Below are 24,146 nucleotides of genomic sequence, written 5' to 3'. Positions count from 1 at the left end.
CTGTCAGCACTCCACTCACACCATTTGTATGATCATTTGATCTCTCTGCCTATAAACTCTGGGCCTGTGTGCTTTTTCACTTCACTTGATGAAAGAGCAGCGCTCTGAAAGCTTGTGATTTCAAATAAACCTGTTGGACTATAACCTGATGTCGAGTGACTTATGACTTTGTTCCCCCCCCCCCCCCCAAGTCCAACACCGGCAGCTCCACGATCAGTGTTTCTCCAGCACTCTCTGTATTTTGCCTCAGAGTCTCGTTGCCCCTCGGAACATTTATACAAAACCTCACAGAAACATCTGCCATCTTTCCAGTTTGAGATGTGAAGGTGATAGCAGTTTGACCTGCAGAAGGACTGCTGCTGTCACCCAGGGTCCAAGAATGGAGAAGTTACATCATTTAGATTAGATTAGATTACTTACAGTGTGGAAACAGGCCCTTTGGCCCAACAAGTCCACACCGCCCTGCCGAAGCGCAACCCACCCATACCCCTACATCTACCCCTTACCTAACACTACGGGCAATTTAGCATGGCCAATTCACCTGATCTGCACATCTTTGGACTGTGGGAGGAAACCGGAGCACCCGGAGGAAACCCACGCAAACACAGGGAGAACGTGCAAACTCCACACAGTCTGAGGCGGGAAATGAACCCGGGTCTCAGGCGCTGTGAGGCAGCAGTGCTAACCACTGTGCCACCGTGCCGCCCATTAGTGTAACATCAGAATGTAATATTTCCAACAAGAGAAATAACAGTCTTCACTAATTCTACACCATGTAACAATTTATTGTATAGCTTTACAAGTGCAGGTAACATTGTACTTTCAAAAACAATCACGCACTAAAATAATTTTGATTAACATGCGGGCGTTGTGATAACATTAATGTTATTTTGTATTCATAGAACAATTGGCATGTACTGTACATGATTTTCAGTTGGCTGTAGATTTGGAGGCTGATTTGCACTTAATAAGATCATTATGTCGGTGTGATATTGGCCATTCTGCCCATTCATCAAAGAACTTGCCTCCCTCCTGTCAACCCTGTGGAGAGTGTGAAATGCTGACTGCGTGGGAACCCAGTTTGGTTCTCTCTCGAGCAATGGTAGAAAGATGAGGATGGGGTATTTGAACACTAATTGCTCTTTTTATCGGTATGGATTTTGTTCCTAGTCAGTGTCTCAGGAAGTCGAGTTATGCTTATCAATGGAAAAACGCGGGGTGTGCTGTATAAGAACATAAAAAAAGGTGGGAATTCCTGAGTTAAGGTCAGAAATTGCTGGAGAAGCTCAGCAGATCTGAAGGGTCACCGGGCCTGAAGCGTTAACTCCGATTTCTCTCCACAGATGCTGCCAGACCTGCTGAGTTTTTCCTGCAACTTGTGTTTCTGTTTCTGTTTTAGAGCATCCACATTTCTCTCGGTTTTCCTGAGTTAAGATCTTCTTTAAAGGGTTTTGTTGGAAATGCAAAGATGTGAAGGCGAGTATTCAGGTAAACTCTTTAAAAGTATCGGCCCGCAGGAGCTTGAGAATACCAACCCTTCCGTTTCACCCATGATAGAAACAGTGTCCAATCTGTATAATCTTTCGTGCTGAACTAAACCGAAATGCAGTGGCCTCTGATTAACAGAAATGTAGCGAGGCAGCTGAAAGTGGAAAAAAAGAGAACAGTCTGTGTTTTCCCTAAAACTGTAACTTTAACAATACAATTTTGGAATGCTTGTAAACAGAGTTTCTTGTTTGAGCTGGCTAAAGATTTTCATCACATTTATTCCATTGTTTTTTTTTCAGCTTCACGTGGGGAGCCTCCACATTTACAATCAAATACTTCCATATGTTTGTCACAGTTGATAATACACACCAATTTTTAAAGATTTATAGAATTATATAGTACCAAGGGGCCCTTCGCCCCATTGAACCTGTACTGACAAAACATTACATTTTAATACTTAAATTTTGAAATACATTTCATAAAAATGGAATATATCTTTACATATATTGTAGCTTATATGTTGGTAGAAATATATGAAGATAGATCCATGCATTTCTTTTTAATAATTTTGATGTACAAATTTTGCTGGCTTGGTTTTCCATCTAAATGCAAGTTTTTGATTCCCTTTTCACAGACTGTTTTTTGTCTGTGTTCCCTTGGAAGTGAAATATCAGTTTAATTCGTGGCTCCGGTGCGGGAGTTTACTACTTCATTAGTCCCAGGAATTTTATCGGGTGAATTATAAAGAGATGCCACCAGTGGACATGTCTAACTCTGCTTGGGAGTCAGACTGCTTTACACTCCCAGTCACAGCATAATTATTTCAGATTGCAATGCAACTATTTTGATAATACTTATTTTTTTTAAAAAACAAATCTCAATTTAATGTGTCGCTTGGCTAATTTGGCAAGCGAACCAACCCAGGGTTCATTGGTATTCCACCCTCAATTGGTTTCCTTCGTTCATTTCTCTGCAATGGTTGTCATCAATAGCCCAGACTTCAATGATGTATCTGATTTCATCAATGCCCCTTCTCAGCCATCGTCTGACGTTGCCAACTCCACTTGGTTGGAGGAGCTGCTGTTATGGATCCGACCATCGTGCTTCATGCTGCTGAAGGTCTTCTTGAAGGCCTCCATCATGGTGTGCGCTAGCTTCTTGGCTTCGAGTTTGCTCCCACACTCCACTGCGTGGCAATCGATCTGGTAGGACAAATCATCGTTGATCTCCCGGTAAAGCCAGGCGAAGATGTTGGTGCTGACGTGGTGATCTGCTGTGCAGTAGGCAATCCGCGCCACCTGGAAGGTATCCATTTGGACCGTTGCCTCTCTTTTCCCATCCAAGTGGTGGAGATGGACTTGGAAAGGGCGTATCTCTAGAATGGCGTTGGCTGATGATACATCTTCCTGCTCCAGTGTATGCTTTTCCCACAACTCAATCACAGACCTTTCAGTGCAACCAGACGTGAACTGTGTTCCTCTCATGATCACTTTTCCTAAGTACCTAACCTGTGAATGAGAAAAGAACAAAATGCAATCACTGCAAGTGACCAGGCAGAGTGGAGTGATCAGAGACTCAAAGGAAACATAAATGCAACTTTTTTTTTGCATTGACAATAATTTAGGTTCTAGCTCGTAATGATGTGAAATGACCATGAAGGTTAATGACTGCCGGCAAATATGGGCCAGGGGAAAATGAATTACCAGAAACACAGTGCACCTTGTCAATGCATTATTACTTTTAAAATGTAGGCTCCAATGTTTATCCCTTTACCTTCTTTTCTGTAGCAGCAGCAGCAACGTAGTGGAAGGTAATACCAAACTAAATGGACCACCAACTTCCTGCATTGAGGACCTCCCCCGACTCTAATATTGTCAGTTTCAATGTGAATGGAAGTTAGGGAGGGGGCAGTTAATTGGAAGCACAGGACTGTTATGGTTTTGACTACACAGGAGGCATGGTCTGACCCCGATGGCGTCTTTATGCAGTTAAGTATAGACCCCCCATGGAGTCTGGTAAGAACCTGACACCCGGAGCAGCAAAGGGCAAGAAACAACCTCCTTTAAAAAGACGGAGCTTGGGGAATGACAACAAATAATATTATCAGCCCCTTCAGGAGCAGCAGGATGAGCACAATCTCCCGTACCACCACATGCTGCTAATTAAGTCTCTCTATCCACGTCCACCCCAACCAAGCTCCTGCATCTGTCATTCACCCCTCCTGTCTTTGTTGGACGGTTAAGCAGCTTTCTATAGCCCTCCACAAACTGGGAGCTGTCTCTCAGCACTTGGAGCCTGTTGCCAGCTGCTCATTGCAGATGGATGAGTCAAGAATAAGCCTGATTGGTGATCTCAGATGTGTTTCTCAGTCACTAACCTTGTCACCTCCCTAGCTCCTGCTTAAAGACAAAAGTTAATTCTGTCATCTCTGACTGTTCCATCCTCAATTAGTGAACATAGAACATAGAACATTCCAGCGCAGTACAGGCCCTTCGGCCCTCAATGTTGTGCCGCCCTGTCATACTAATCTGAAGCCCATCCCACCTACGTTATTCCATGTACATCCATTTGCCTGTCCAATGACGACTTAAATGCACTTAAACTTGGAAAATCTACTACCGTTGCAGGCAAAGCAATCCACACCCTCACTACTCTCTGAGTGCTTCCAAATTCCCTGAATACTCAGGGTAAGAACAATAATGTATGGAGGAGTAACTATGTCCCATACTCCTTTGAAGATAAAACTATGAAAGTCAGTAATGGCTGAAAACATTCCTCACCTGTGATTAGATTAGATTAGAATCCCTACAGTATGGAAACAGGCCCTTCGGCCCAACAAGCCCCTCTGAAGAGTAACCCACCCAAACCCATTCCCCTCTGACTAGAGAGTTGAGAATGTTAAAGGCAACTGATAAACGTTTGTTGAGGTGACAGAACGTCAAGAAGTTAATTATCCCAAACTTATTGCTTGCCTTTCTCTATAATTTCATGCTTTTCTTTGAGGAGAAAGTGAGGGCTACAGATGCTGGAGATCAGAGTTAAAGAGTGTGGTGCTGGAAAAGCACAGCAGGTCAGGCAGCATCCAAGGAGCAGGAGAATCAACATTTTGGGCATAAGTCCTTCATCAGGAATGAGGCTTGTGGGACAGGGGGGCTGAGAGATAAATGGGAGGAAGGTGGGGCTGGGAGAAGGGTGACTGGGAATGTGATAAGTAGATGAAGATGGGTGGTGAAAGTGATAGGTCAGAGAGGAGGGTGGAGAGAATAGGTAGGCAGGAAGATGGACAGGTAGGACAGGTCAAGAGGGCAGTGCTGAGTTGGAAGGTTGGAACTGGGATAAGTTGGCATGTGGGGAAATGAGGAAACTGGTGATTTTTCTTTCCCTGCTTCTCTTACTGTTGACTTCTAGCCTTCTCTGCAAGAACTTTCGACAATGGAAGAGATTTCCATGTAAACTGCAGAAGCAATTCTGCTTTTTGTAACCTTTAAAAAAATTGTAAACCCAAATACTTTTACAAATGAAATTGAGTCTCTTTGTTTCTTGTAGACTCCTCACCAGGGAGTCTTTCATGATGTGTAAGTCAGAACCTCAGCTTGGGCAGGCTCGTATTGAACGTGGCATCAGGTGGATCATAAATTCAGGAACACCTAAGACCATGAGGCCATATCTGCCCCACCATTCAATGAGGCCACGGTTGATTTGAGAACCCTCAAGTCCACATTTCTCCTGTTTCCCCATAATCCCCAATACCCTTCCTCATCAAAAATCTATTTATTGTGACCTTTAGTATACTTAATGACCCCACTTTGACAGCCTTCTGTGATAAAGGATTCCACAGATTTACTCCCCTCTGAGAGGAACTTCCTCCTCACCTCTGTCTTAACTGTGCAAGCTCTTCATCTGAGACGTTGCTCTTTGGTCCTAGATTCTCCCACCAGGAGAAACAATCTCTTCACATTTGGTTTCATATGCGTGAGGATACAGCTAGACACAGTGAATATCAGGAAGTTATGAAGTAAGCCTTTCTAATGAGCCAAAGCAATGTTCACTGAGTCTCAGGAAACCCTCAGAAGGTCCAGGAGCAAAGCCCATGCATCTCACCATGCCACGATCCCATTGTGGCCAGATTAACTCATTAGGGGCGGCATGGTGGCTCAGTGGTTAGCACTGCTGCCTCACAGCGCCAGGGACTCAGGTTCAATTTCCACCTTGGACAACTGTCTGTGTGAAGTTTGCACTTTCTCCCCCATGTCTGCGTGGGTTTTCTCCGGGTGCTCTGGTTTCCTCCCACAGTCCAAAGATGTGCAGGTCAGGTGAATTGGCCATGCTAAATTGCCCGTAGCGTTAGGTGCATTAGTCAGGGGCAAATATAGGTTAGGGGAATGGGTCTGGGTGGGTTACTCTTCAGAGGGCCAGTGTGGACTTATTGAGCCAAAGGGTCTGTTTCCATAGGGTGGAACAGTGGCTCAGTGGTTAGCATTGCAGCCTTGCAGCACCAGGGACCCAGGTTCGATTCCAGCCTCGGGTGACTGTGCAGAGTTTGCAGAGTCCCTGTGTCTGTGTGGGTTTCCTCCAGGCGCTCTGGTTTCCTTCCACAGTCCAAAGATGTGCAGGTCAGGTGAATTGGCCATGCTAAATTGCCCGTAGTGTTAGGTGAAGGGGTAAACGTAGAGGGGTGGGTTGCTCTTTGGAGGGTCATTGTGGACTTGTTGGGCCAAACGGACTGTTTCCACACTGTTGGGAATCTAATCCGCACTTTTGGGTGCGGCACAGTAGGTTCGATTCCATCCTTGGGTGACTGTGCAGAGTTTGCACAGTTTCTCGTGTCTGCGTGGGTTTCCTCCAACAATCCAGAGATGTGCAGTTCGGTAAATCGGCCATGCTAAATTGCCCATAGTGTTAGGGGTACGTATGGGGAATGGGTCTGAGTGGGTTACTCTTCATAGGGTCATTATGGACTTGTTGGGTGGAAGGGCCTGTTTCCATACTGTAGGTAATCAAACCTCAGAAGCTTTCCCAACATACATCAGGCACATATGGGTTTACATATCAAGCACTTTCAGGAGTTGACACTAAATAGGGATTCATTGGACTGATTTTGCACTTTATCTTGGGAAAATTAAGGTCAACTGCTATGATCCTAAAGCAGCCCAGCTGAGAACAACAAGCCCAGCGCATGCCAAAATCCAAAACCTGTTCACTCACCGAGAGTGTGAATAGTTTCAGTGCTACAATGACAAGGCCTGTTTACCCACAGAGTCACCACAGGAGGAATCACTACTGCACTTTTCATGAAGAATACGATGGCAGTTTTAGTTATGTCTAACATATGGCAGAGTTATTTGTCTCACACTGAAAAACACTTGGCAAGTAAATACCAATGTCTCTGGATGTTGTATTTGCATTCAGTTTCACTTAGCCCTTAAGGATTGCTCTGGCACATACAGATGCCTGTTGTCTTTTTCCTTGACCCTAAATCAACAGCGCAGACCAAACAGATTCATCTTTCAATTTTTCATCACTGTTCAGACACTGATCCCAAACATGTTTTTTTCTTCTTCAGAATGAGAATGCTTGACATTTTTGCAATGTTAGGATCACAGAAATGGTCAGAGGCGTACACAGTCTCTCTGAAACCAGGCAGCCATTTAGAATATAACAGAGGCTCCTGTGTTTTATAACTGAACTATTTCCTTCTTCTGAATAGGGTACATTCCACACAGGGTACATTCACTGCGAGGGTGAATATAGGTCAAACAAATCAGGTTAAATCAAGAAAAAAACATTAAATTCCAATTCACTTTCAAAGCTACAAAGCTGGTAAAAGGCAATATTATCACTGTAGAGAACTGACCGTAATTGACCTTATGGTATAACATTAACCTAATCCAGCATTCAAAAACATTCTGTAAACAAAATACTTTTAATTCATTTTTAAAGTGGATGTTCCTCTTCACTCTGTGATGGGTTGGGGCCAAATCCATAACATTGATGACACCAAGAAAATAGACTTTTACTGAGTTGGGGTGAACGTGGTTTACTGTATGAATGCCTCATAATTATAGACGAGCAGCAACCAGAATATGCAGCCTTGGCAGTGGAGGGTGCACTCAGAATGTGTCTCGATGCTGAGCAAGACATAGTCACACTTCTACATTGCTGTACATTTCACGCCACAATCTACAGCCTCAACAGAAATACGCCTTGTGTCTTTTTTTTAATGTCACCAGATTCTGTATCATCTCGAACTGCTATACATTTTTTTCAATAACACACATCCTGGCCATGTGCTATGTTTGGTATGGAGTGTCGGACCTTTAAGAAACTAAGAAATGTGTTTCCTATTTCAGACTTTTGACAAGCATTCTGATTTGGACAGCACTCTGTACAATTTAATATCCAGCTGATCAATACTTGCTCACCCAAGTGGGATTACACTCTGCAAAACCCTCTCTCATTTGGAGTTAATCAGAATCAATTTTATTGATGTTACTCACAGAGAATCAGCAGCATTATAAATGATGGAACTATGTTTGATATAAATATATACAAGCGAAAAGCATTAGGTCAAAGTGTTACAAATGACCAACGTTTGAGAACTCTGGGTTTATACTCAATGGAGTTTAGAAGGATTGGGGGAGGGATCTAATTGAAACTTACAGAATATGGAATGACCTGGACAGAGTGGATGTTGGGAAGATGTTTCCATTGATAGGAGAGACTAGGACCCAAGGGCACAGCCTTAGAGTAAAGGGAAGACCTTTACTCAGAGAGTGGGGAATCGATGGAATTCACTGCCATAGAAGGCTGGGGAGGCCAGGGCATTGAGTATGTTTAAAACAGAGAAAGGGAGGATCTCGATTGCCACGGGGATCAAAGGTTATGGGGAGAAAGCAGGAAAATGGGGTTGAGAAACTTAGCGGCCATGATTGAATGGGGGGGGGCAGAATCGATGGGCTGAATGGCCTCATTTCTGCTCCTCTGGTTTTACGATCTATTTCTCTTTTTCAACTATTTATTTGTTCCTTCTTTAACAATGTTCAGGGATCTCCTTCCATTATACTAGAGTTTCTAATAATTTTCTTTTCTTTTCCAAAGCTTTTAACCTTTTGGAGTTAATCTTGAATTTAATCCACCGTCTTTACATACACTCCTGCACACTCACACTCACACACTCACAAACTCACACACACACACTCACACACTCACAAACTCACACACACACTCACACACATACACCCCCCACCCTCACAGCCACACACGCACACCCTCTCACAGGTTTATGCTCCATCACACCCACCCACACACTTTACCAAGCATGCACACACGCAGACACACTCTCTCTGTACACTCACACTCACAAGCACACACTCATGCACATACTTAAATGTAAACACTCACACTCTCTTGCACACGCACACACACACACACCCACATACACATATAAGTCTATGGGGTGAATTTGCATTTGCAGATACATTCTATTTTGCTCAAAAAGCACACAATCTGCAGATTGTTCATGCAGGCAGTCAATCCATATAACATATTATAAATTCCAACGTTGGAAATGGAACCAGTCTGGCTCTAGATTGAGAAACAGACAGACTCTAACCTCACACCTTTAATGCATTGTCTGAGTTGAGATGTCACCTTTTTATTATAAAACCTTACGTTATCTTGAGAAGGTGACTTAAACGAAGTTCTGGGATTTACACATTAATGAACTGAAACCTGCAACCCATTCTAAAAGATGAAAGACTTAACAGCAATCCAGGTTTGTTCAGTACATCATTTCAGTTGCATGACACTGAGATGTTTTGCTATAAATTCTCTGCCTTATGATCCTGCTCCACAAGCACCTGCTGAAGGAGCAGCACTCTGAAAGCTCGTGCTTCCAAATAAACCTGTTGGACTATAACCTGGTGTTTAACCTTTAACATACTGACCATCAGTGCTGGGGCTAAACACACTCCCAGCTATAACAGTCGTGCTGCTGGGACCATTAGCCAGCCATTCTCAGAGGTGGGACTTCTACCCCTGAGGTGGGCAGGATGCGTTATTAAACAGCAGAGGGGTAACCAACCATTAAGGCAATCTTGTAACCATCATATGCATAGGAGGGCAAAGGTGAGTCAGTGTGTGTGTGTGTGAGTGAGTGTGTGTGTGTGTGTGAGAATGTGTGTGATTGTGTGTGAGTATGTGTGTGTGAGAGTGTGTGTGTGAGAGTGTGTGTGAGAGTGTGTGTGTGAGAGTGAGTGTGTGTGTGTGTGAGAGTGAGTGTGTGTGTGCGTGAGAGTGTGTGAGAGTGTGAGTGTGTGTGCGTGAGAGTGTGTGAGAGTGTGTGTGTGTGTGTGTGTGTGTGTGTGTGTGTGTGAGTGAGTGTGTTAGCCATAAAGCATCTCTTCCCTATTTTGAAGCTGTCATTCTATCGGGGATTAGGTTTCCAAACCTTGCTATGTTGACTCATTATTTCCTGCCAAGTCTCATGGTTTATTTCACTGCTCTGAGTTTGATTTTACCACCAAGATATTCAATACAGCTCCAAATGATAGTCACACAAATTGTTAAACCCCTCCCTGGTTGTGAAGCAGGAAAGAAAATCTCTTCGATCCTAAAGTTTGGTACCTGTCCATTAGAATCGTTTCAATTTACCAACATAAGGAATATCGAGATATGGCCCTTATGAATTTGGAAAAGCTTTCTCCATGTGACTGCAGGATCACTACTGTGTCTGAAACGGCATTCAAGTTTCAACTGCATTATAATTTGTAGGATTTAAACATCTCCATTTTAACACCTCCCCTCAACACTGTAACCTTACAGTCACCCCCAGGTAATGGTTGCTGACCACACTCTCATAGGTGTTTGTAAATATATTTCATGCTTCACTCTGGAGGTCTATATCCCATGAAGATGGTGTTGCCTGTCCCCTGGGACACTCCCATTGCTGCGTTGACAATCAGCAGGGACATTAGATTACTTACAGTGTGGAAACAGACCCTTCGGCCCAACAAGTCCACACTGCACCCGCCAAAGCGCAACCCACCCATACCCCTATATCTACCCCTTACCTAACACTATGGGCAATTTAGCACAGCCAATTCACCTGACCTGCACATCTTTGGAGTGTGGGAGGAAACTGGAGCACCCGGAGGAAACCCACGCAGAACGTGCAAACTCCACACAGTCAGTCGCCTGAGGCGAGAATTGAACCCAGATCTCTGGCGCTGTGAGGCAGCAGTGCTAACCACTGTGCCACCGTGCCGCCCACAAGCTGAGGGAGACATAAGGCTCATTCTGAATTAGACATAGCAGCAAGCAGTGATTCAAAAGCAGGATTGTAGGAACATGTGACAGCAAATTTCGATTCATAAAGGTCCACAGGCTACAAGGTGATGTATAATCAAATAATCTGTATGGAGATGTGGTTTGAAGAGTAAATTCTGACTGGAATCCTGTGCAAACTCAATTGCTTTTCTTCAAATTGTGTCTGGGATCTATGTACAGTCACTGAAATAAGCAGTCTGAAGGGTCTGGTTAATGTACAACTTAACCTGACTGACACACAGAGTGCTTGCCAGTGATGCATTCGCCACATTAAACCCATTAGACTTTGACTTATGTACGGCAACTGTCCTCACACTGATTACAATATTTTAAAGCTAATTATTCCAATGAATAGACATCCATTATTTAAACAAAATTAATAGCAAAAAAGGGTGACACAGTGGTTAGCACTGCTGCCTCACAGTGCCAGGGACCTGGGTTCAATCCCTGCCTCAGGTGACTGTGTGAAGTTTGCATGTTCCCCCTGAGTCTGGATGGGTTTCCTCCCACAGTCCAAAGATGTGCAGATTAGGTGAATTGGCCATGCTAAATGACCCATTTGTAGGTTAGCTGCATCTACATGGGAAATGCAGGGTGATAGAACAGTTGAGTCTGGGTGGGACGCTGTTCAGAGGGTCAGTGTGGAATCGAAGGGTCTGATTTCATACTGTCAGGATTCTATGACCATATCCAAAACTATGCTAAAAACCATAAGCTTCTGCAATGGTCTGATTTTGTTTTTAGGAAGGTCAGAGACCGTGATTGTGACACTCTATGTTCTCATTTGTTCTCCATAACAAACAGTACAAATCGAGACCTGACACTGTGACATACCAATAGATTCTGGCTTTGTCCCTGGATCTTGCATGTTTCATCCACTAAGCACTTCCATATGGATCTGTCCATGTGCTGACAATTACGAGCTGCATACAGCTTCCTGTGGAATACATTTTGGTTTCTGACTGTATGAAATAAATGTGGGAAGAGTCTGGGATTTCTGAGCCACGATTGTATTAACAGTTCCTTGCTTTGCCACTCCCATTGTTCACCTATAAACATAGTTTGGTGCATTCCTATTTTAATAGAATATCTTCAATTGGGCATTAGCACTGAGGTGATTCTGCTATTTTAGAGTTATTGCTATAACAAAAATTGGTGATATAATCACCACATATTTTAATAGAACATTCCATACTGGCCTTCACCATGAATTGCAGGTGCTGGTGTTGGACTGGGGTGTACAAAGTTAAAGATCGCACACCAGGTTTGCTGCCTTTTTCAAAGCATTGTTCCCAAAATCACCCAGGATCAATATGAATATGTTTATTTCTACGCTAAGGGGAACACAAATGAATGAGGCAAAAGTGAGGACTGCAGATGCTTGCCTGTGGGAGTGGCAGAGAGAGAATCATTGGTGACCTTTAAGCGGCAATTGGATAGGTACATGGATAGATGCTTAAGTTAGGACAAACGTTCGGCACAACATCGTGGGCCAAAGGGCCTGTTCTGTGCTGTATTGTTCTATGTTCTATGTTCTTCTATGCTGGAGATCAGAGTCTAGATTAGAGGGGTGTTGGAAAAGCACAGCAGGTCAGGCAGAATCCGAGGAGTAGGAGAATCGACATTTCGGGCAAAAGCCCTTCATCAGGCCAAAACGTCACTTTTCCTGCTCCTCAGATGCTGCCTGAGCTGCTGTGCTTTTCCAGCAACTAGACTTTACTCACACCATCTGACATTTTTGGTCAACTGCAGAGATTTATTATCCAGCCTGTCAACACTCCACTCACCCATTTGTACAATCCTTTGATCGCTCTGCCGATGGTACAGTGGTTAGCACTGCTGCCTCACAGCGCCAGAGACCCGGGTTCAATTCCCGCCTCAGGCGACTGACTGTGTGGAGTTTGCACATTCTCCCCGTGTCTGCGTGGGTTTCCTCCCACAGTCCAAAGATGTGCAGGTCAGGTGAACTGGCCATTCTAAATTGCCTGTAGTGTTAGGTGAAGGGGTAAATGTAGGGGAATGGGTCTGGGTGGGCTGTGGCTCAGTGTGGACTTGGTGGGCCGAAGGGCCTGTTTCCACACTGTAAGTAATCTATTCTAAACTCTGTGCCTGTGCTCACATCACCTGACAAAGGGGCAGCGCTCCAAAAGCTTGTGATTCAAAATAAGTCTGTTGGACTCTAAGCTGGTGCTGTGTGATCTCTGATCTCACCCACTCCAGTCCAACACTGGCACCCCCACATTCTGACCAATCAGACAGGGAGAATGCCCGAGGATGAAAAAGATTACATTCCAAATCTGTCACAGGGAAGATTTCTCAATAAAGGGACACTAGTCAGAGAAGCTCACGTGAAACTTTGAGTCTGCAGCAGCCAGTGAGAGTTGGAGAGGGCCGTGACCTTATTGTCCTTTCACAGTCCTGTCTCACAATGACACACCATTATCAATCCTCAGTCATACCACACAAAGATGGCAGCTGCTAGAGATCAACAACTGAAATTGCTGGAGAAACTCGGCAGGTTTGGCAGCATGTGTGGAAAGAGAAAGCAGAGTTAACATTTTGAGTTTAGTTACCCTTCTTCTGAACCAAAATTTATTACTTGTGTTTTTGTTAAATTCACTCGTGGGACATGGGTGTCGCTGGCTGAGTCAGCATTTATTGCCTGTCCCTAGTTGCCCCTCGAGAAGGTGGGGGATGCGCTGGTTCTGAGGTGGGTCACTGGACTGGAAACATTAACGCTGTCACTCCCCACACAAGCTGTCAGAGCTGCTGAGCTTCTCCAGCAATTTTTATTGTATCAATCCTCAGTCCTCAATACTTCAGGGAGACAGAGACCTGGGTGTGTGTGTGTGTGTGTATATATGAATGCATGTAGTGTGTGTGAATGAGAGAGTGTGTGTGTGTGAATGAGAGAGTGTGTGTGTGTGTCTATATGTGTATGTGTGTGATTGTGTGTGCACATGCGCGTGAGAGTGTGTGAGTGTATGTGTGAGTGAGAGAGTGTGTGGAGGGGTCCATGTGCGGCCAGTGGCAGGTAGATGAGGTGTGGTCACAGAGGTAGGAGGTGTAGTTCCACATGGCTGCACATGGGGGCGATGACATGCTGTGGAGGGTTGATTTCCCTGAGGCATTGGGGCAGCTGCTCAACTCCATTGGGAGTCCCACATTGTGGGAGCTGGATCTCTGGGTCTGTGCACTTTGTGCAACATGTGGCTGAAGAGAAGGCAACATCACCTTCACAGAATCACAGTATCGTTACAGTGCACTAGAGGCCCATTGTACCTGCACCAGCTCTTCAGACAGTATTAGTTACCCAGGGGTAACCTGCTTTTACCCCAAACCCTTGTACATTATTTCTCTCCAAGTAATCATCCAATTCCCCCCTTGAATGTCTCAATTGAACATTTCCAGACAGTGCATTATGCACACCAGCCACTCGCTGGGTGAAAAAGCTTTTTCTCACGTCACCCTTGCTTCATTTGTGCATCATTTTCAATCTACGTGCTCTTGTTTTTCTTCGTTTTGTGAAATGGAGACAGCTTCTCCCTATCCACTCCCTTCAGCCTGCTCACGACTTTGAACGCCTCTATCAGATCTCCTCTCCTCTCCCTGGAGAACAGGTACATACTGTTAGATTCTATGATTCCATCTTCTTCAGTCTGTCCTCATCACTGACATTTCCCATCCCTAGAACCATTCTTGGAAATTGTTTCTGTACTATGTCCAATGCGTTCACATCTCTCCTATAATGTGTCTCCCAGACTCGGCGCAATCTCCCAGCTGAGGTCTAACTTGTACAAGTTCAATACCAGCTCCTTGCTGTTATACTCTTTACCCCTATTAATAAAGCTCAGGATTTCGTTATTAAGTACTCTCTCTGTTTTACCTTCAATGGTCTATGAACAGACAGACCCAGGTCCCTTTTCCTCTGCACTCCCTTTAGAATTGGACGCCTTATTTAATGTTGTTCCTCAGACCAAACTGCATCACCTCACACTTCTCTAGGCTAACCCAATCAGCCACCTATCCACTCAGTCCACTCACTCGACTATGTCCTTCTGGAGCTCCACACTGCCCTCCTCACAGGTCACAATTCTTCCAAGTTTTGTGTCATCTGCAAACGTTGAGATTGTCCCCTGAACACAAAGATCCAGATCATTAATCTATAGTCAGGAAAAGCAAGGGTCCAAATACTGACCCCTGGGAAACTCCATGACAAACACTCCATCCACCTGAAATGTATCCATTGATCATTGCTCTTTGCTATCACTCAGCCAGTCTTGTATCCACGTTGCTATAGTCCCTCTATACCATGACCTATAACCTATGACCATGAAGTGAAGGAGCCATTATGAGGTAGTGACCATAATACAATAAGCTTCAATCTGCAATTTGAGAGGGAGAGGGTACAATCGGAAGTGACAATTTTTCAGTTGAATAAAGGGAACTATGGAGCTATGAGGGAGGAGCTGGCCAAAGTTCAATGGTGCAATACCTTAGCAGGGATGACCGTGGAGGAACAATGGCGGATATTTCTGGGTATAATGCAGAAGTTGCAGGATCAGTTCATTCCAAAAAGGAAGAAAGATCCCAGGAGGAGGCAGGAGTGGCCATGGCTGACGAGGGAAGTTAAGAAACATATAAAGTTAAAAGAGAAAAAGTATAACATAGCAAAGATAAGTGGGAAAATAGAGGACTGGGAAGCTTTTGAAGAACAACAGAGGATTACTAAGAAGGAAATACGCAGAGAAAATATGAGGTACGATGGTAAACTGGCCAAAAATATAAAGGAGGATAGTAAAAGCTTTTTTAGGTATGTGAAAGGGAAAAAAATGGTCAAGACTAAAATTGGGCCCTTGAAGACAGAAACAGGGGAATATATTACAGGGAACAAAGAAATGGCAGAAAAGTTGAATTGGTACTTCAGATCTGTGTTCACTGGGGAAGACACAAGCAATCTCCCTGAGGTAACAGTGGCTGAAGGACCTGAACTGAAGGGAATTTATATTTGCCAGGAATTGGTGTTGGAGAGACTGTTAGGTCTGAAGGCTGATAAGTCCCCAGGGCCTGATGGTCTACATCCCAGGGTACTGAAGGAGGTGGCTCGAGAAATCGTGGATGTGTTGGTGATTATTTTCCAGAGTTCAATAGATTCGGGATCAGTTCCTGCAGATTGGAGGGTGGCTAATGTTGTACCACTTTTTAAGAAAGGTGGGACAGAGAAAGCAGGAAATTATAGACCAATTAGTCTGACCTCAGTGGTGGGAAAGATGCTGGAGTCTATTATAAAGGATGAAATTAAGACACATCTGGATAGTAGTAACAGGATAGGTCAGAGACAGCATGGATTTATGACAGGGAAATCATGCTTGACTAATCTTCTGGAATTTTTTGAGGATGTAACTCTGACGATGGACAAGGGAGATCAAGTGGATGTAGTATACCTGGACTTTCAGAAAGCTTTTGATAAAGTCCCACATAGGAGGTTAGTGAGCAAAATTAGGGTGCATGGTATTGGGGGCAAAGTACTGACTTGGATTGAAAATTGGTTTGCTGACTGGAAACAAAGAGTAGTGATAAATGGCTCCCTTTTGGAATGGCAGGCAGTGACCAGTGGGATACTGCAGGGATCAGTGCTGGGACCGCAGCTTTTTACAATATATATTAATGATATAGAAGATGGTATTAGTAATAACATTAGCAAATTTGCTGATGATACAAAGCTGGGTGGCAGGGTGAAATGTGAGGAGGATGTTAGGAGATTACAGGGTGACCTGGACAGGTTAGGTGAGTGGACGGATGCATGGCAGATGCAGTTTAATGTGGATAAATGTATGGTTATCCACTTTGGTGGCAAGAACAGGAAGGAGTCAAGTTAGGTAAAGGGGCAGTACAAAGAGATCTGGGTGTTCTTGTACACCAGTCAATGAAGGTAAGCATGCAGGTACAGCAGGTAGTGAAGAAGGCTAATAGCATGCTGGCCTTAAAAACAAGAGGGATTGAGTATAGAAGCAAAGAGGTGCTTCTGCAGCTGTACAGGGCCCTGGTGAGACCACACCTGGAGTACTGTGTGCAGTTCTGGTCTCCAAATTTGAGGAAAGACATTCTGGCTATTGAGGGAGTGCAGTGTAGGTTCACGAGGTCAATTCCTGGAATGGCGGGACTATCTTATGTTGTAAGATTGGAGCGACTGGGCTTGTATACCCTTGAGTTTAGAAGACTGAGAGGGGATCTGATTGAGACATATAAGATTATTAAAGGATTGGACACTCTGGAGGCAGGAAACATGTTTCCGCTGATGGGTGAGTCCCGAACCAGAGGACACAGCTTAAAAATAAGGGGTAGGCCATTTAGGACAGAGACGAGGAGAAACTTCTTCACCCAGAGAGTGGTGGCTGTGTGGAATGCTCTGCCCCAGAGGGCAGTGGAGGCCCAGTCTCTGGATTCATTTAAGAAAGAATTGGATAGAGCTCTTAAAGATAGTGGAATCAAGGGTTATGGAGATAAGGCAGGAACAGGATACTGATTAAGGATGATCAGCCATGATCATATTGAATGGTGGTGAAGGTTCGAAGGGCAGAATGGCCTACTCCTGACCCTATTGTCTATTGTCTATTTCCTCTCAGGTCTCTCGTGTGTCACTGTATTGCTTGCCCTCAAAAAATCCAAGTACATCCAACCCAATACAGCTAATTCCTCATCCTTCCCTACGGATATTGTTAATCTGCTCAGCAACATTATTACGCAGCTCTGCACCAAATGGGATTTGAACTCGAGCCCCCCAGCCCAGAGGTAGGGACATTGCCACTACACCATTGGACTCCTCCTTGATGTTGACGTCATTGCTGTTCCTCTTTGGTCATTATCAAAGATGCAAGTTAAAAAATCACCCAACACCAGGTTATAGTCCAACAAGTTTATGGTACTCCACATCATACTCCACCTGATGAAGGAGCAGTGCTCCGAAAGCTAGTGCTTCTGAATAAACCCATTGGACTATAACCTGGTGTTGTGTGATTTTTAACTTTGACCACCCCAGTCCAACACTGACTCCTCCACATCAAAGATGCAAGGTTGAGCTGGCTGAGGAACTGCCAGGCTGTGGAAAGGCTGACAGGTGGAGAGCTGCAATGGGAGTGAGGAGGAGCACGAGGGCAATGAAATGGTTCCCAGGGTAGGCGCAGCCTCACCAGTGGTGTCCATGTTTTAACACAAGAAAAGATTTAACAAGTTAACCTGCAGACCAGAAGATGCAGGTCTGATTGACAGCAAAGGGAATGATTAAGTTCTCAAAAAAAATACTGCAGACGCTGGAAATCAGAGAGAGACACAGAGAACGCTGGAGAAACTCGGCAGGTCTGGCAGCATCTGTGGAGAGAGAGAAGCAGAATTAATGTTTTGCTTCCAGTGTGACTGTTCTTCTGTACTTCAGACCTGCTGAGTTCCTCCTGCATTCTGTGTCTGTGTCGAATGATCAAGTTGATTTGGTTAGAGTTTGTGTTGGACCACCTCCAGTTAGTTGTTTAACAAATTAACTTCTGTCGGATAGTGAAATGCAGTATCACCTCTGAAGCCATGACAATTTTGTAAAGATAATGATTTGGGGCAAATTTAATTATTTTAGGCAAGAATTTCAGTCATTTTTTGGCTATTCTCAATAGACAGTCCAGTAACAGAGAAACAGCACCATTCTCAACGATAACAGAACTTTGTTAAGGTATTTACGATTCCCTGTGGTTTTCTTAACTGCTGCAAAATGGTAAATCATGAAGTTCTCAAGTGATTTATCAATCTTGAAAGAGTGGCGGGCAGTTGAAGCCAGCATGGATTTTATTATAGACTAACAGCACACCGTTCAGCTGACATTTTTCAGCTGCACGTTTCGCTTCTGCTGTTCCTGTACCAGGGACCTGCGTGTGCACTAAATATTCATAAGGGTGTTACATCTTGAAACGAAATCTTCAATGAATTCAGGAGCTGGAGTCCTGCTCGCGGCGTCGAGCTTTGTCTCTGCCATTGTCTCCTCTTAGTTTCTGAAGCAGCAAAGGAAAAACCACAGTTACCATTAATGTGCTTAGTGCACATTGATTCCTGACATCTGTCCCGTTTTATTCAGATATGATTCCAGTTTTCCTGCAGCGTCCCCTCGAGTGAGTGGTATACAGCTGTAGATTGTCCATAAATGTTGAGCAATAGGTCAAGACTATTCACCTCAATGATAGCATCACCAAATACTCATTCTATTCTGTGATTTAGATAACGCCATGTTACTCTGCCTGGGTATTTTGCTGGAAGACATCGATCAGCATCGATATAATATTGCACAAATATTGTCGCCAGCAAAGGCAACTAAAATTGTTATTCAAAGTTGTGCCAGCAAAACCTAAAACACTCCATCAAGGAGGGATATGGACCAAGGGCAGGCCTCATGTTTGGCACAACAGGGTAGGCCGGATGGCCCAATCCTGTGCTGTACAGTTCTATGTTCTGTGTTCTATCAAGCCCTGATTTCTGATTTGGTTTTCCAATCGACCTAAGACCAAGGAATGACCAAGGAATTTGTTTTTTCTCAGGACTAAAACTGTCAAGTCCCATGGGACCATCAGGCCGCTACCTCACTAGAGAGAGATGACTGGTGATGGCTTATCCTGGGGGTCACCATGCCTCAGGCGAGGGGAGAGGTTGGTAAGGAGAGTCATCAAGTCATAGAGATGTACAGCACGGAAACAGACCCTTCCCTCCAACTCGTCCATGCCGACCAGATATCCCAACCTGATCTAATCCCATTTGCCAGCACCTGGCCCATATCCCTCTAACCCTTTCCTTTTCATATATCCATCTCAATGCCTTTTAAATGTTGCATTTGTACCAGCCTCCACCACTTCCGCTGGCTCATTCCATATATGTACCACCCTCTGCATGAAAAAGTTGCCCCTTAGGTCTCTTTTATACCTTCCCCCTCTCACTCTAAACCTATGCTCTCAAGTTCTGGACTCACCCACCCCAGGGAAAAGACTTTGTATATTTATCCTATCCATGTCCCTCATGATTTTATAAACCTCTATAAGGTCACCCCTCAATGCTCCAGAGAAAACAGTCCCAGCCTGTTCAGCCTCTCCCTATAACTCAAATCCTCCAACCCTGGCAACATCCTTGTAAATCTTTTCTGAACCATTTCAAGTTTCACAACATCTTTCCGATAGGAAGGAGACCAGAATTGCACACAATATTCCAACAGTGGCCTAACCAATGTCCTGTACAGCCGCAACATGACCTCCCAACTCCTGTACTCAATACTCTGACCAATAAAGGAAAGCATACCAAATGTCTTCTTCACTATCCTATCTATCTGCGACTCCACTTTCAAGGAGCTATGAACCTGCACTCCAAGGTCTCTTTGTTCAGCAACACTCCCTGGGACCTTACCATTAAGTGTATAAGTCCTGCTAAGATTTGCTTTCCCAAAATGCAGCACCTCGCATTTATCTGAATTAAACTCCATCTGCCACTTCTCAGCCCATTAGCCCATCTGGTCCAGATCCTGTTGTAATCTGAGGTAACCCTCTTCTCTGTCCACTACACCTCCAATTTTGGCGTCATCTGCAAACTTACTAACTGTACCTCTTATGCTCACCTCCAAATCATTTATGTAAATGACGAGAAGTTGTGTTCCTTAATGAAAGTTGATACATAAATGTGTCCATCTCTGTCAACGAAACATCATATTTGCTGAGAGCTGGAAATTATAAATACACCAGGTCAACAGTGACACTGAGCAATGGATTGTGTACAGGACTGTAGGATCCTGAGTCTTTTGGTGAACAGGAGCACATCATTCTGACTCCCACACCATACTCAGGATTTTAGTCCTCCCAGAATAAAAAATACAAACATTCCCCATGGTGTTAGTCAAACATCTGTCACCTGAAGACCATTTGTCTATAATTCACATCAACAATTAAAGCAGGGTCTGATTCTAACGCAAGAGTCCTTCATGGTAATCTCAGTGGGGAATCCACAACATTAGCACCACCTTGCATTGACATACCTCAGCAGGACATCGAAGGTATATCACCTGAACAGTTTTGGGTCGATCCATCCATTGGAAGTTTCACCCAGTATTCAGCACACGGTCAGCAAATGAAACAGGAACAAATAAAAGGTCTCGGAATTAGATTTATATTTATAGGGGCAGTATATATGAATTGGCATATTGTCAAGGCTATAGAACATAGAACATAGAACAATACAGCACAGAACAGGCCCAGCTTAAGCACCTATCCATGTACCTATCCAATTGCCGCTTAAAGGTCGCCAATGGTTCTGACTCTGCCACTCCCACAGGCAGTGCAGTCCATGCCCCTACCCCTGACCTCCCCCCTATACCTTCCACCCTTCAACTTAAATTTATGTCCCCTTGTAACACTCTGTTTTACCCGGGGAAAAAGTCTCTGACTGTCTACTCTATCTATTCCCCTGATCATCTTATAAACCTCTATCAAGTCACCCCTCATCCTTCGCCGTTCCAATGAGAAAAGGCCTAGCACTCTCAACCTATCCTCGTGCGACCTATTCTCCATTCCAGGCAACATCCTGGTAAATCTCCTCTGTACCCTCTCCAAAGCTTCCACATCTTTCCTAAAGTGAGGCGACCAGAACTGCACACAGTACTCCAAATGTGGCCTTACCAAGGTCCTGTACAGCTGCAACATCACCTCACGACTCTTGAATTCAATCCCTCTGCTAATGAACACTAATACACCATAGGCCTTCTTACAAGCTCTATAACAAAGGTAAATCTACACTCAGCTTAAAACAAGTCAAAGATTTCATTCTGAGCAGATGGCAATTTTATTTTATTCATTCATGGGCCAAGGGTGTCACTGGTCAGCCCAGCATTTATTGCCCATCCCTAATTGCCCAGTTAAGAGTCAACTACATTGCTATGGGTTGGGAGTCACATGTCCTTCCATAACAGACAGTTTTCAAACAACTGACAACAGTTTCCTTACACAGCACCTTCCAAATCCATGACCACTTCCATCTAGAAGGACAAGGGCAGCAGATACATGGGAACACCACCCCCTGCAAGTTCCCCTCCAAACCACTCACCATCCTGACTTGGAAATATATCACCGTTCCTTCACTGTCACTGGGTCCAAGTCCTGGAATTCCCTCCCTCAGGGCATTGTGGGTCAATCCACAGCACATGGACTGCAGCGGTTCAAGAAGGCAGCTCACCCCCACCTTCTCAAGGGGCAACTAGGGACGGGCAATAAATGCTGACCCAGCCAGTGACACCACATCCCTCAAATGAATAAACAAAAAAATAAAGAGCCTCTTAATTTCAGATTTTATTGAATTCAAGGTCCACAGCAGGCATGGTTGGAGTTGAACCCAATTCCCCTAAAAATCAGGTGGCTCTCTGGATTAAATAACGCTGTTTCTCTCTCTCCACAGATACTGCTAAACCTGCTGAGCTTCTACAACAATTCCTGCTTTTATTTCAGATTTCCAACATCTGCAGTGCTTTGTTTGATCTCTGGATGAACAGCCTGGCCATTGCCAAAACCAGCCAGGAGGTGTGGAAGATCTCTGTTGTTCAGTTCGGTGTTCCATCATGAAAGAAAGGTCCTCTGACAACACTCTCCACGAAAACTGAAATCTTGCCTTCTGATATCTTCTTTCTCTGTGGATTGTAACAGAGAATCTCTAGCATTCAAGCAATGTGAAAGTGTTAGTCAGCAGTCTCACATTCTGCATTTCCCTCCTGGCTTTAACATCACCTTCATCCACAAAGTCTGTTGTCTTCTTTCTCCATCATTGTATCCAAGCCTCCTGGATAGAATGCGATGCACAGTAGCATGTGGAAGAATGATCAATGTCACACACCACATTGTCACTGTAGCTTCTGTCTGACACAGCATACTTGGGCCTATTGGATCTAACCTAACTCCATGTGTAAAATTCAAATAACTTGCACTGACATTTGAAGCATAATTAAACGTTTTATAATAGCTATCAGGAACAGGCAGCCGGTCCACATTCTCACAAGGTGAAAAGGCTGAAGGATAATTTAACAGAGCTCTTTAAAATGACAGAGGGATTTGATAGGGGGGACAGGGAGGCTGTGTTTTCACTTGAAGGGGGAGTCGAAACCAAAAGCCAGACAGATCAATGGGTATTAATAAAGACAGTGGGAGAAACCTCTTTACTCAAAAGTGGCTCATTTGTAGCACTTGCTGACGGATGGAATAAGTGAGACAAATGATACAAATTCATTTAACAGTAAATTAGATATGTGGCTTGTTTCCATACTTTGAAAAATCAAAAAAACAGTGAAGAATCTTTGTCCATTTTGTTTAAAAAGAAAGCAGCTGAGAAAATTACCAGCCATTCACTTCATCATAAAAGTCACTTTTCTCTTCAAAGTAAGTATGCAACATAGCAGGGTGTTCACTTGGGTCTTGGTTAGTTTGCAGCAGAATTGAAAAGTTTGGTGAGATATCTCTAACTGTTGAGTAGCACTCAGCCTTCGGCTCTTAGTGTGTAATCTCTGATTGAACACTCACTCTCTCAAATGATAAGAAATTGAGAAATGTGATAAAATGGACTAGGAATTAAACTTGAGGGTTATCTTCATCCCTCATCCCGAACAATAAACTGATTCATTAACGTCGGTGAGAGTGGAGCTGGAAAAGCACAGCAGGTCAGGCAGCATCCGAGGAGCAGGAAAATCAACGTTTCGGGCAAAAGCCCTTCATCAGAGCCCTTCAGCATTTTCCAGCTCCTCAGATGCTGCCTGACTTGCTGTGCTTTTCCAATTTTAACCTGCCTGATTCATTAATGTAACCAATCAAACAGAAGAACCGTGTTTTGCGTTTTGTGATCGAGATGATCTGGCAGCTTATCAGCGGGTAATAATTGGCAAGTAAACATTGCAAGTTTGCCAGGTCAAGGTGAAAATAAACAAGATAGAAATAAACAACATCATCAGATATTGCCGCTTTGAAAGGTTAGAACACACAGATATCAAGAGAATCTGCTTGAACGGTACTGTGTGGAAATTCTTTGCCTGCAAGTTTCCACTCTACCTACCTCAAATTCTTCCCATTACCCCTTGAAAAGGAGTCACAATGATAACACACTGACTTTCCAGTTGATATTTTGAATGTGTTTTAGTGAAGGCTGTCGTGCTGGGAAATGGAAGATGTTTCCATATTGGACACGGCTGGCCATTTCGAAGGAAGAGTGACCACCTTAACACCTTGACAGGACTAGACTGGGATTACACAAAACCAAACGAAGGAGGTGCCAACAGGCACATGGGA

At 44.1% G+C, this 24,146-nt stretch overlaps 1 protein-coding gene across 2 annotated transcripts in view; it reads right to left on the bottom strand.

Moving 5' to 3' along the window:
- Positions 1-775: 775 nt before the first annotated feature.
- The window catches only part of pid1 (phosphotyrosine interaction domain containing 1), a 139,689-nt gene continuing 116,318 nt past the window's right edge, over positions 776-24,146 (bottom strand). Inside the window, exons 3-4 of one of the 2 annotated variants that reach the window (XM_072571953.1) lie at positions 20,864-20,890; positions 776-2,996 (exon numbers count right to left, since the gene is read on the bottom strand). In XM_072571953.1, the coding sequence (XP_072428054.1) occupies positions 2,523-2,996; positions 20,864-20,890 (501 nt within the window). In that variant the 3' untranslated portion in view covers positions 776-2,522. The remainder of the gene's footprint in view (positions 2,997-20,863; positions 20,891-24,146) is intronic. The other variant, XM_072571952.1, reaches the window with a different exon arrangement.

The sequence above is a fragment of the Chiloscyllium punctatum genome, chromosome 6 (assembly GCF_047496795.1).
Source record: "Chiloscyllium punctatum isolate Juve2018m chromosome 6, sChiPun1.3, whole genome shotgun sequence".
NCBI lineage: Eukaryota > Metazoa > Chordata > Chondrichthyes > Orectolobiformes > Hemiscylliidae > Chiloscyllium > Chiloscyllium punctatum.
Note: the sequence above shows the minus strand (reverse complement) of the source record. Positions and strands in the feature narration are given on the sequence as shown.